Source organism: Salvelinus namaycush, chromosome 19 (genome assembly GCF_016432855.1).
Source record: "Salvelinus namaycush isolate Seneca chromosome 19, SaNama_1.0, whole genome shotgun sequence".
In the NCBI taxonomy this organism is placed as follows: domain Eukaryota; kingdom Metazoa; phylum Chordata; class Actinopteri; order Salmoniformes; family Salmonidae; genus Salvelinus; species Salvelinus namaycush.
In genome coordinates, this window is record NC_052325.1 from 34,529,829 (window position 1) to 34,542,136 (window position 12,308).

Consider the following 12,308-nt stretch of genomic DNA (forward strand, 5'->3'; position numbering starts at 1 on the left):
TCAACGAACTGGCCTGTTATCGTTTTAGTTCCGGTCGCACAGTTATGATGCACCAATTATGTCTTTGAAATCAGAAATAAAAACAAATACATTAGTCAACTAACAGATATATTACTACATATGTATACATAAAATGTAATATAAGATATACAAAATTACTAAATCCCTTTTCATTGCAAATTTAGTTTATATTCAACTTTTCAAGTCGTTATCAAACAGCGACGTTATTACGGAAAGGAGAGGCTCGTTTATAACAGGTAAATACACATTTGATTTATCAAATTAAAACCATTGCTTTAGAGGTAAATGCACATACCTATTGGATCTTTATGACAATTAAGACTTTTGTAGTTCGCTTCAATGTGTTTAGCTTGACGATAATCACGTATTTGCAGCACGCTAGCTACGTTAACGTTAGCTACAAGCTAACTTAGCTAGCTTGTTAAGGATTTAAGTACAGTGTCCATATTACTACTATCCAATAATGTGTATATATTTCTGTTCACACAGAAAATTGCAGATTGCTGGAAAGAAATATGTCTGGGAGTTTCTATTTTGTCATGGTTGGGCATCATGATAATCCTGTCTTTGAAATGGAATTCTTGCCTGCTGGTAAATCTGAGTCAAAGGAATGTATCGTTATGATATACTCAACATAATATATAGATTTATATATGTGTGTAATACATACATACCTACCTACCTACCTACCTACCTACCTACCTACCTACCTACCTACCTACCTACCTAGATACCTACATACATACATGCATACCTACATACACGTGTATATGTGTGTTCCTGATAACTGTCTAAAGGGGCAGCTAGCCTATATAACTATGTATTGAGATATTGGTCTACATCCAGTAAAAAGAAGAGGATACTGTAATGCCCACTCAATTACCATTCTGTCTCTTATATGTAAACAGGATGACCACCGGCATCTGAACCAGTTCATTGCGCATGCAGCCCTCGATTTGGTGGATGAAAACATGTGGCTGTCTAACAACATGTACCTGAAAACTGTGGACAAGTTCAACGAGTGGTTCGTCTCTGCCTTTGTCACTGCAGGACATATCTTTTTCTAGCTTTTACCCAATACCTACAGATACAGTTGAAGTCGGAAGTTTACATACACTTAGGTTGGAGTCATTAACACTCGTTTTTCAACCACTCCACAAATTTCTTGTTAACAAACTATAGTTTCGGCAAGTCGGTTAGGACATCTACTTTGTGCATGACACAAGTAATTTTTCCAACAATTGTTTACAGACAGATTATTTCACTTCTAGAGGGTCAGAAGTTTACATACACTAAGTTGACTGTGCCTTTAAACAGCTTGGAAAATTCCAGAAAATTATGTGATGGCTTTAGAAGCTTCTGATATGCTAATTGACATAATTTGAGTCAATTGGAGGTGTACCTGTGGATGTATTTCAAGGTTTACCTTCAAACTCAGTGCCTCTTTGCTTGACATCATGGGAAAATTTTTAAAAATCAGCCAAGACCTCAGAAAAAGATTGTAGACCTCCACAAGTCTGGTTCATCCTTGGGAGCAATTTCCAAACGCCTGAAGGTACCACGTTCATCTGTACAAACAATAGTACGCAAGTATAAACACCATGGGACCACGCATCCGTCATACCACTCAGGAAGGAGACGCGTTCTGTCTCCTAGAGATGAACATACTTTGGTGCGAAAAGTGCAAATCATTCCCAGAACAATAGCAAAGGACCTTGTGAAGTTGCTGGAGGAAACAGGTACAAAAGTATCTATATCCACAGTAAAACGAGTCCTATATCGACATAACCTGAAGGCAGCTCCACAATGAAGAAGCCACTGCTCCAAAACCTCCATTAAAAAAGCCAGACTACGGTTTGCAAATGCACATGGGGACAAAGATCGTATCTTTTGGAGAAATGTCCTCTGTTCTGATAAAACAAAAATAGAACTGTTTGGCCATAATGACCATCGTTATGTTTGGAGGAAAAAGGGTGAGGCTTGTAAGCCGAAGAACACCATCCTAACCGTGAAGCACGGGGGTGGCAGCATCATGTTTTGGGGGTGCTTTGCTGCAGGAGGGACTGGTGCACTTCACAAAATAGATGGCATCATGAGGCAGGAAAATTATGTGGATACATTGAAGCAACATCTCAAGACATCAGTCAGGAAGTTAAAGCTTGGTCGCAAATGGGTCTTCCAAATGGACAATGACCCCAAGCATACTTCCAAATTTGTGGCAAAATGGCTTAATGACAACAAAGTCAAGGTATTGGAGTGGCCATCACAAAGCCCTGACCTCAATCCTATAGAAAATTTGTGGGCAGAACTGAAAAAGTGTGTGCGAGCAAGGAGGCCTACAAACCTGACTCAGTTACACCAGCTCTGTCAGGAGGAATGGGCCAAAATGTACCCAATTTATTGTGGGAAGCTTGTGGAAGGCTACCCAAAACGTTTGACCCAAGTTAAACAATTTAAAGGCAATGCTACCAAATACTAATTGAGTGTATGTAAACTTCTGACCCACTGGGAATGTGATGAAAGAAATGAAAGCTGAAATAAATCATTCTCTCTACTATTATTCTGACATTTCACATTCTTAAAATAAAGTGGTGATCCTAACTGACCTAAGACAGGGAATTTTTACTATGATTAAATGTCAGGAATTGTGAAACTGAGTTCAAATGTATTTGGCTAAGGTGTGTGTAAACTTCTGACTTCAACTGTAAGTAAGTAGCCTTGTCTGAGCCAGAATAGTCCATAGTGCAGGAGCATATCTCCTGTTTCTGCAGCTTGATTCAACAGCTACAATTCAACTCTACATAGGATGCTAGTCTATCACAGGGACATACTCCCAATATTGAGTGCCAGGCAGAGAACCATTGGGTCCTGTTTTTTTTGTCTTTGGGATCTAGTAATGAATGGTGTGGCTGTTGAGCAAGTTGAGGAGACTTAATTAGGAGACTTGTTACCTTAGATTGTAAACTGTCATGGTCAAAACATATTGATTCAATGGTTGTAAAGATGGGGAGAGGTCTGTCTGTGATAAAGAGATGTTCTGCTTTTTTGACACCACACTCCGCAAAGCAGGTCCTGTATGCTCTAGTTTAATCTTTATTTAATCTTATTGTTCAGTCATATGGTCAAGTGCTGCAAAGAAAGACTTAGTTAAGCTGCAGCTGGCCCAGAACAGTGGCATGTTTTGCTCTTCATTGTAATCTGAGGGCGAATATCAATAGTATGCATGCCAGTTTCTCTTGACTAAGAGTTGAGGAAAAACTGACTGCATCGTTTCTTGTTTTTATAAGAAATATTAATGTGTTGGAAGTTCCAAATAGTTTGCATAGTCAACTTACACACTGCACTGACACACACACTTACCCCATCAGACATGCCACCTGGTGTCTTTTCATAGTCCCCAGGTCCAGAACAATTTCAAGCAAACATACAGTATTATACAGAGCCATTATTGCATGGAACTCCCTTCCATCTCATATAGAGAAAGTGAACAGCAAACCTGGTTTAAAAAAATAAAGCAACACCTCACGTCACAACGCCTCTCCCTCATGTGACCTACTTTTTGTGTGTATGTACTGACATGTATATGTAACTGAGAGCTGCACACACACACTACATGTTAAAATACTTTACATACATTTAAAAATATTGTCTGTAATGTATTTTTTGCTATGTGTCGGACCCCAGTAAGACTAGCTGTCGCCATTGGCATCGGCTAATGGGGATCGTAATAAAATCAAGACTTGACTGGGGATTGAACCCACAACCTACAAATTTCAGGGCGGACACCAACCACAAATCCACAGAGACCTATATAGCCCTCTGGAAACATTGCAACAAAACATAAATATTATGTCTACAGTGTTGAATTCAACAAATCGTCATTGTTACAAAGGGCTCAGACAAATAATTAGTGTGTTCGTGTGTGTGTGTGTGTTCCATTTTTCCCTTAACCATCTCCATCACATATGAGATTCATCATGCTTCATGATGTACGACAAGAAGATGGAATCAAAAACTTCTTCAATGACGTGTATGATTTATACATTAAGGTGAGTTATCCTTTCTATAAACAGTATGTTCATGTATAATTCATATTCTGATGATTTTTTCTTGTTCATTATTCTGTGCTCTTTTCCAGTTTGCAATGAATCCTTTCTATGAAACCAATGCTCCAATCCGGTCGACGGCATTTGACAGGAAAGTACAGTTCCTTGGAAAGAAGCACCTCTTGAGCTGATGAACTAACCTGGACAACATGGTTGTGTAGCTTTTTTAATGTCTTCATTGTGTGCAGTTTCCAGTTGAAATATGTTTTAAGACATACATAATATAAAAATAATTTGTCTATGATCACCTGTTGTATGTCTTATAAATTCAGTATGTATTACTGATACTTCCCAACCACTGTATAAAAGCTATTGTAAGCATGGAACATTGTTGCATAATGAATGGATGGTACACTATATATATATTTACAAAAGTATGTGGACACCCCTTCAAATTTGTCGATTCGGCAATTTCAGCCACACCCATTTTTTGACAGGTGTATAAAATCGAGCACACAGCCATGCAATCTCCATAGCTAACATTTGCAGTAGAATGGCCTTACTGAAGAGCTCAGTGACTTTCAATGTGGCACCATCATAGGATGCAACCTTTCCAACAAGCCAGTTTGTCAAATTTCTGCCCTGCTAGAGCTGCGCAGGTCAACTGTTCAAGTGCTGTTATTGTGAAGTGGGAAAGTCTAGGAGCAACAATGGCTCAGCCGTGAAGTGGTAGGCCACACAAGCTCACTGAAAGGGACCGCCGAGTGCTGAAGCGTGTAAAAATTGTCTCCTAGGTTGCAACACTCACTACCGAGTTCCTAACTGTTTGTCGGGAGCTTAATGAAAGGGGTTTTCATGGCTGAGCAGCTGCACACAAGCCTAAGATCACCATGTGCAATGCCAAGCATCGGCTGGAGTGGTGTAAAGCTCGCCGCCATTGGATTCTGGAGCAGTGGAAAAGCGTTCTCTGGAGTGATGAATCGCGCTTCAAAATCAGACGGACTAATCTGGGTTTCGCGGATGCCAGGAAAATGCATAGTGCCAACTGCAAAGTTTGGTGGATAAGGAATAATGGTTTGGGCCAGGTCCCTTAGTTCCAGAGAAGATACATCTTAATGCTACAGCATACAATGACATTCTAGATGATTCTGTGCTTCCAACTTTGTGGCAGCAGTTTGGGATAGACCATTTCCTGTTTCATCATGACAATGCCCCTGTGCACAAAGCGAGGTCCATAGAGAAATGGATTTTTGAGATCAGTGTGGAAGAACTTGACTGGCCTGCACAGAGCCCTGACCTCAACCCCATGACATCCCTTTGGGATGAATTGGAACACCGACTGGCGAGCCAGACCTAATCGCCCAACATCAGTGCCCGACCTCACTAATGCTCTTGTGGCTGCTGCGGGGACTTGCTTCCATTCAATGTTCCAACATATAGTGGAAAGCCTTCCCAGAAGATTGGAGGCTGTTACAGCAGCAAAGGGGGGACCAACTCCATATTAATGACCATGATTTTGGAACGAGATGTTCGACGATCAGGTGTCCACCTACTTTTGGTAATGTAGTGTATGTATGAGTGCCACCAGAATGTTGTTTGATAATAATGACAAGGTTTGTATGAGGCTTTTCTCTGAACTTGAATGAGCTTGTTAGACACTAGCCCATTCAAAAGACGGTAATGTTAAACATTCACAAAGCATGCCGCCTTAGGGGAATTCTCTGGCGCTGCCCAAATGCTCTGTGCAAATGCAACTATGCCCTGCACACAATAGTTTTGGAAACATTTGCAACCTTTCATATAAGCGAGAAATAATTTTTCAAATACAAAAAACACTTAACGTACGCAGTTCAGGAAAGTTGCACCCGTTGTAGCCGGCTGCAACTTTGCTAAACTGCGCAAAGTAAGTACCTTTTTGTATTTGAAAGATTCTTTCTTGCTTGTATGAAAGTTAAGTTCCAAAGGTTTCCAAAAATGCATTACAATTGAGGCGTATTTGCTTTGAAACAGAGCGTCTGGATTGTAGTTCACATGGAGGCAGCTGTGGTCCGTACCATTGGCTGAGAAGCCAAAAGGGTGGCCGACTGTAAGCTGGTTATACCCCCCCTTGGGTTCTTGAGAGCTAGTTAAATCGATGTAAATTTGGGTGAGTTTACACAGGTAGCCCAATTCTGATGAGATCTGCTCTGATTGGTCAAAAGACCCATTGTTGGCAGAATATCAGAATTAGGCTGCCCATGTAAACTAAGCCATTCATTCATGAGGTTTGTGAAATGCTCTGACTCACTGTCCAGTTTCTCTGATTAAATACTATCATTAACATAATTTGGGGATTTCCTCTGGTGATCTTGTTCCAAATAATTCACTGGTTTACATGTTTGTGCCGTACAAAGTAATGTTGATTCACCAATCAATTTCTGCTAAACTGAAATCGCATGACAATTGACTGAGGGAATGGTCTGCCTGTAATGGGCTCTTTATGAATGCAACAATCACACCAAACATTTTTCAATGACTTCCTGCTGAAGTCTTACTCTGATATCAAGTGTTTATTTTCATAATTTGTAGGGTTTGTTTCATAGTGGGGAAGAAATACAAACATGTTTTCAGGGGAAATTATTCATTCATGGACAGTTTATTCAAATAACATTTTCCATTCAACTTGCATTCCAATCATTCTGGACAACACTGCTGTAGCTAAATAATATGAAAGTGTTCTCAGCACTCTACCTGAATTAGATGAAATATGAATGAGGAATTTGTGATAATGTACAACACTGTAAAATCAATAAACTGTTTAAATCCAAAGTCTTAGTATCAAAACTATACTAGCAAGTAAGAAAATGAAATTGATCTCCATAAATGTAAATAAAATGCATGTAAGATTAGATGTCCATAGAAAAACTGGCAGTGGGTTTTGCTGATGACATGACGGTGGTAGGCCTGATAACTGACGATGATGAGACTACCTATAAAGAGGTCAGTGACCTGGTAGTATGGTGCCAGCACAAAAACCTCCAATGTCAGAAAGACAAAGGATCTGATCGTGGACTACAGGAAACGGAGGGCTGAGCACACCCCCATCCATGGGGCTGTAGTGGAGCGGGTCGAGAGCTTCAAGTTCTTTGGTGTCCACATCACTAAGGAATGAACATGGTCCACACACACCAACACCGGTTGTGAAAGCACGACAGTGCCTCATTCCCCTCAAGAAGCTGAAAAGATTTGGCATGGGCCTTCAGTTCTACAGCTGCACTAACTCTTGACTCATTACATACAGTGCTGCTAATGTTTATTATCTATCCTGTTGCCTAGTCACTTTACCCCTACCTGTATGTACATATCTACCTCGTACCCCTGCAAATAGACTCAGTACTGGTACCCCGTGTATATAGCCAAGTTATCGTTACTCAGATTTATTCAGCATTGTTAGGAAGGGCCCGTAAGTAAGCATTTCACTGTTTACAAAGCATGTGACAAATACAATTTGATTTGAGGTACATGCAGCATATTACTTTGTTCAGTCATATCCACCTAATTATCACCCATCTTAATTACAATTATCCAAGATATTGGATCACTGAAATTCTGGTATGATGAAAAAAACAATTCTTTACAAACTATGTGGTAGTGAGCATAAAATGTCATGCAGTACATACACATAGGATACCAACTCAACTATTTATTGAACATTCCTCATCTCTTATCCTTCTGTGCAGGTGTTAAAACATGGAGTCCATTACATAATAACTCATTAATTACGGTATGTTGAGAACAAATATCGCAAGGCCAGCAAGTTGTATAGAATTCTCAGCACCTATAATAAACAGTAATAAATCATAAGCCTTCATTTCTGCTTACATTTCTCCCTCTACAATAAAGTAGTGACAGTAAACCTTGAACTTAATCAAATAAAAATACTGCATAAATTACTCTATCAACATTTGTTGTTATAAATATATTATGTATATTCCTAATCCCATTCAGGTCAGTTGATTAAAGTGACTTGCTTTTAAAGTATCACATTTGGGGGTCATATCTCTGGATAAGGTCCTCAATACAATTTGAATGCAATCAAATATATGTTCACTGGTAAGGCAGCACATCTCAACCTTGGTTTCAGTCACAGTGTAAGAAACCCTTTCTACAAAAAAATAAAAAATGAACTTAGTGTGACATGAATTGGAAATTAAACTTTGGAAATATATTTCTGGCAACCACATTGTTGTAATACTTTTTAAGACTATATAATTCAAATACGGCAGATTGAAATTATAATGCATTTCTTGGAATCTGACAAATAATACCATTCTTCAGTACCCTCTTCACATCAATGAGTCCAGAGACCAACAAGCCCAGTGGATTATCATCCACAGACACTAGCCAGTGCTTGCACATGTTATTTGAGAGAGCATGAGTGTTGGTAAGCCTGTGTGTCTTCCTAGCTCCAGTTCTTTGTAGGTTGTAGGCCCTACATTATATCAACAGCAGGAAGCACTGGAGCGGGGCTTTCTGTGGAGGTTAACTGTGTCTGTGGGGATGAGGTGGTCTGCCCTCTCCTCCATGGCTAGCACATTCCGCACCGCCTCCTCAAAGGCTATAGCTACGTTGGTGGAATCCTTGGCACTGGTCTCATAGTAAGGGTGATTGCCATTATCTCGACACCACTGTTGAGCATCCTCAGCAGACACCTGTCTCTCCGTCACATCCACCTTGTTCCCCAGCACCACGAAGGGGAACTTCTCGGGCTCCTTGACGTCGGCGTAGTAGATGAACTCCTTTTTCCAGTTGGCCAGGTTGTGGAAGCTCTGGTTGTCATCCACGCTGAAGGTGAGCAGGCAGCAGTCGGAGCCGCGGTAGAAGGGAGTCCTGAGGCTGCGGAAACGCTCCTGTCCAGCAGTGTCCCAGATCTGCATGGTGACCAGACGGCTGTCCACTTCCAGGTCCTTGTTGAGGAACTCCACGCCGATGGTGTGGAAGAGGTGCGTGTCAAACTTGTTGGTGACGTAGCGGTTCATGAGGGAGCTCTTCCCCACTCCTCCGTCTCCCAGCAGGATGACTTTCAGCAGGGATGACTTGGCGGTCATGGCTCTTAAACGACACGTGGACTCTTCGTCTGGAGAATAGGACCTTGAGGACAGTAATGTGTAACTAACAACTGTAGCACAATAGCCTTCAAGTTTCTCAAACCTGTTTTTCCACCTAAAAAGTATATGTCTAGGAGCTAGACTTACCTTTACTGCTCAGTGTAGATATTCTGAAACCTATGGAAAACACTTGAATGTTATCACTATATCTTACAACAACTAAACACTAGTCAAATCACACAAATAGGGAGAGGTGAAATGTGGTTGACCTTCACCAAAGAGACTTGACTTACCCGTGAATTATTGAAGCCTCCCTCGGTCTCAGCTGGCCCGGATCATGTGCTACAGACAATGGCCGGGTTCTTAGTCACGTGTGTCTGTTTCGCGTCGGTCATTATAATGTGAAGCATAGTCAACATTCAAACAGCTGGAATGAAATATTAGCAAGCAATGTGTTGACTGAACCTTCAAGTATAGCTACATAACATAAACATTCAGTACAGTGACTGCACAGCTGTCTGTATTACCAGCCTTTTTTACAAAACATACCGATACATAGTTAAACTGACAAGTCATAGCTACTGTTTGCTAACAGTAGTTAACAAGTTAAATTGCTAACTAGTTAGCTAGCTAATGTTAGTTATTATTGTATAACTAACGTTAGCTACATAGCTAGGTAATTATGACACGGAAGAAAAAAAATCGCGGTGAAATATTGTTTGTAACGAACTTATAATAAAATAGGGCGCACCGCCCTCACAACAGGCTGAGGTTGGATGACAATCAATATTTAGCTAGCTTTGTTATGCTAGTTAGCCTAGCTACTATAGCTATTAAGCATGCTGAAAACGATTTAGCAAACGTTAGCTAGCTAAACCTTCAGACACTTAGTTACCTTACCGTTGGCAAGTTTTGAAGAACACATCCAAGGACTGTGATAGTTAAAAGCTTTTTTTCAAGCTGTCAATTGTTTGGCTTCGATAGGAGTTCGCTAACGTTAACTAGCTGGCTCTCGCTCGCTCAACACTGATGGCTGCGTTGGCGGGCTAGCCTCTGTTTCCACTCATGTGACCCAAGAAGTCTCGAGCTTTTTACAGTACTGTCAAATATTTTCGAGTCTCATCACTCAGTTCACAATAGTAGATTATTTATTATAAAAAGCAATTTTAAACGAATGCAACTATACTGGTGACTGTTTTAGCCATAGAGATTGATAGAGGACTCATCTTTGTATCTGTGCCATATAGCATCTGTGCCATATAGCATCTGTGCCATATAGCATCTGTGCCATATAGCATCTGTGCCATATAGCATCTGTGCCATATAGCATCTGTGCCAGTATTGAGGCTATCTCCACGTTAAAGTAGTACATCTTCTTTATGATTGGCTGATCTTTCCTGATGACCCAGTTGGACATGACTCCAACAGGGTCACCAGGTGGGATCAGCCAATAAAGTTGGAAGTCCCACCCAGTTGGCTACATTAAATGGTGGAAGCCCTCAATGCAAGGAGCCAGGGTTCCTGTTTCGAAGCACAGTTTCAGGGGCTACAGTTTTGCTTAGGTACTGCAGTTTAACTGACGCCCGGCCCAGAAATACCATTTCTATACACTCCCATATAGTGAAATCAGATTAGAATATTCCTAATAAGACACTTTAGTCATCACCTTTTTTCACAATACATCCATTGAATTACTCAAATAATTGTTGCGAAGGCCGACAATGTTAAATGTTTTTTCATCCAATGTTTGCCATGTTTTTTGGTGACGTGATGACATTGTCACTGTTCGCACTGTGCACACTGAGTGCTACCCGGATATAGACTGTCCATGAATCAGTGTTTGCAAACGTGAGTAGATTACCTTGAAAACAACGGTCAGACATCTTGAACGCAGCCTCCAGTTCTTATTATACCAATGGCGTTGCCCATGCTAAAATTGCCCTTTGGCCACTAGAGGTCTCTATCATTTTCTATGGTTTTAGCCAGTAAATAGCTAGCTAGCTGCAGTACTCAATCAACACCACTTCTGATAATTACAGAAACAGAGCCACCAGAGGGCGATAAACACACGGTAGACAGGACTAGATCAGTACCAAAATCAAGCTACTTTTTTCATAACTTTTGACCAGAGGACAGACAAAGTTAAAGATAAAGCATTAGCCCGGTAAATTGGTTACGATTATTTATGATTTCTAACATTGTAGGCCCATATTTTACACAGTCTGACAGCTGATTTGATGTCTGTAGTAGGCCTAATATTTTCATGGTGTTGTCTATTAAAGAGTAAAAATTGGCCAATTAAAGATCATTTTTCTTTTGCAATGTCTATGGAACACATTCCACTACATCAGTGGTTGCCAACCAGAGGACCCCTGGGGGAACTTGAGAAGACTCATGAGACAGACCATAGGTCTACTGAATATAGGCCTATTGGTAAAATGCACACAAGGTATTTCAGGGGTACTCCAGGCAGAGCAAAATCCAGTTGGTGGTACAGTAACTGAAAAAGGTTTGGAATTACTGCCCCTAAGGCTTTTCCACTACCCCACTAATTTGTTTTAAGTGAACATGTGTTGCTTTCTGTGAGAATGAGTTTGGAAAACAACATTTCAATAGCAGTAGTGCTGAGCGATTAAAGTCCCATGATGGTAGTGACTGCCCTTACTGCTTATTAACTATTATTTATTCACATTACTTTACATTAATAAAATGTTTCAGTTGTTGTATATGTTACATTTATTTTATTTGACGACTTCATTATTTAATTCCAAGTCATCTCTGTAACGTCATGGGGCTCCCGAGTGGCGCAGCGGTCTAAGGCACTGCATCTCAGTGTTAGAGCCGTCACTACAGACCCTGGTTTGATTCCAGGCAGTATCACAACCGGCTATGATTGGGAGTCCCGTAGGGGGGCGCACAATTGGCCCAGTGTCGTCCGGGTTATGGTTTGGCCGGGGTAGGCCGTCATTGTAAATAAGAAGTTGTTCTTAACTGACTTGCCTAGTTAACGTTCTCAAGGCGCCCTCTACCGGCGGCGTCATTGTGATGCCCTAAAGTGGTGATAGACTCCGTCCAGAATGACTAGGTTTAACTACTGTTTTGTCTAAATTACACTATAGTGCCTGGAAATACGATGACATTGCTAAAGTAGTCA

General features: G+C 40.7%; 2 protein-coding genes across 3 annotated transcripts; one reads left to right on the forward strand and one right to left on the reverse strand.

The window, feature by feature from the left end:
* The first annotated feature begins 104 nt into the window (after positions 1-104).
* trappc2 (trafficking protein particle complex 2) lies at positions 105-4,576 on the forward strand. Of its 2 annotated transcripts, none has more exons than XM_039014120.1 (5): positions 105-257; positions 511-612; positions 930-1,074; positions 3,985-4,070; positions 4,160-4,576. In XM_039014120.1, the coding sequence occupies exons 2-5, from the start codon at positions 574-576 to the stop codon at positions 4,256-4,258; spliced, it is 369 nt and encodes a 122-aa protein (XP_038870048.1). In that variant the 5' UTR covers positions 105-257; positions 511-573; the 3' UTR covers positions 4,259-4,576. The 2 variants fall into 2 exon arrangements, with proteins under 2 accessions (XP_038870048.1, XP_038870047.1); XM_039014119.1 differs by having other exon boundaries at positions 130-257; positions 511-629.
* A 3,153-nt stretch (positions 4,577-7,729) lies between these two features.
* Positions 7,730-10,398, reverse strand: LOC120064356 (ras-related protein Rab-9A-like). Its single transcript, XM_039014881.1, has 4 exons — positions 10,055-10,398; positions 9,448-9,581; positions 9,302-9,331; positions 7,730-9,197 (listed from the first exon to the last, which is right to left on the reverse strand). The coding sequence occupies exon 4, from the start codon at positions 9,152-9,154 to the stop codon at positions 8,549-8,551; it is 606 nt and encodes a 201-aa protein (XP_038870809.1). The 5' UTR covers positions 9,155-9,197; positions 9,302-9,331; positions 9,448-9,581; positions 10,055-10,398; the 3' UTR covers positions 7,730-8,548.
* Positions 10,399-12,308: the final 1,910 nt, after the last annotated feature.

What these genes read in the sequence shown, in the direction of transcription:
- trappc2 (XM_039014119.1), top strand. Translation starts at nt 537, where the DNA reads ATGTCTGGGAGTTTCTATTTTGTCATGGTTGGGCATCATGATAATCCT. An exon ending in TGCCTTTGTCACTGCAGGAC is followed by an intron (nt 1,075 to 3,984) that starts ATATCTTTTTCT and finishes CATCTCCATCAC; the next exon opens with ATATGAGATTCATCATGCTT. An exon ending in TGTATGATTTATACATTAAG is followed by an intron (nt 4,071 to 4,159) that starts GTGAGTTATCCT and finishes GCTCTTTTCCAG; the next exon opens with TTTGCAATGAATCCTTTCTA.
- LOC120064356 (XM_039014881.1), bottom strand. Translation starts at nt 9,154, where the DNA reads ATGACCGCCAAGTCATCCCTGCTGAAAGTCATCCTGCTGGGAGACGGA.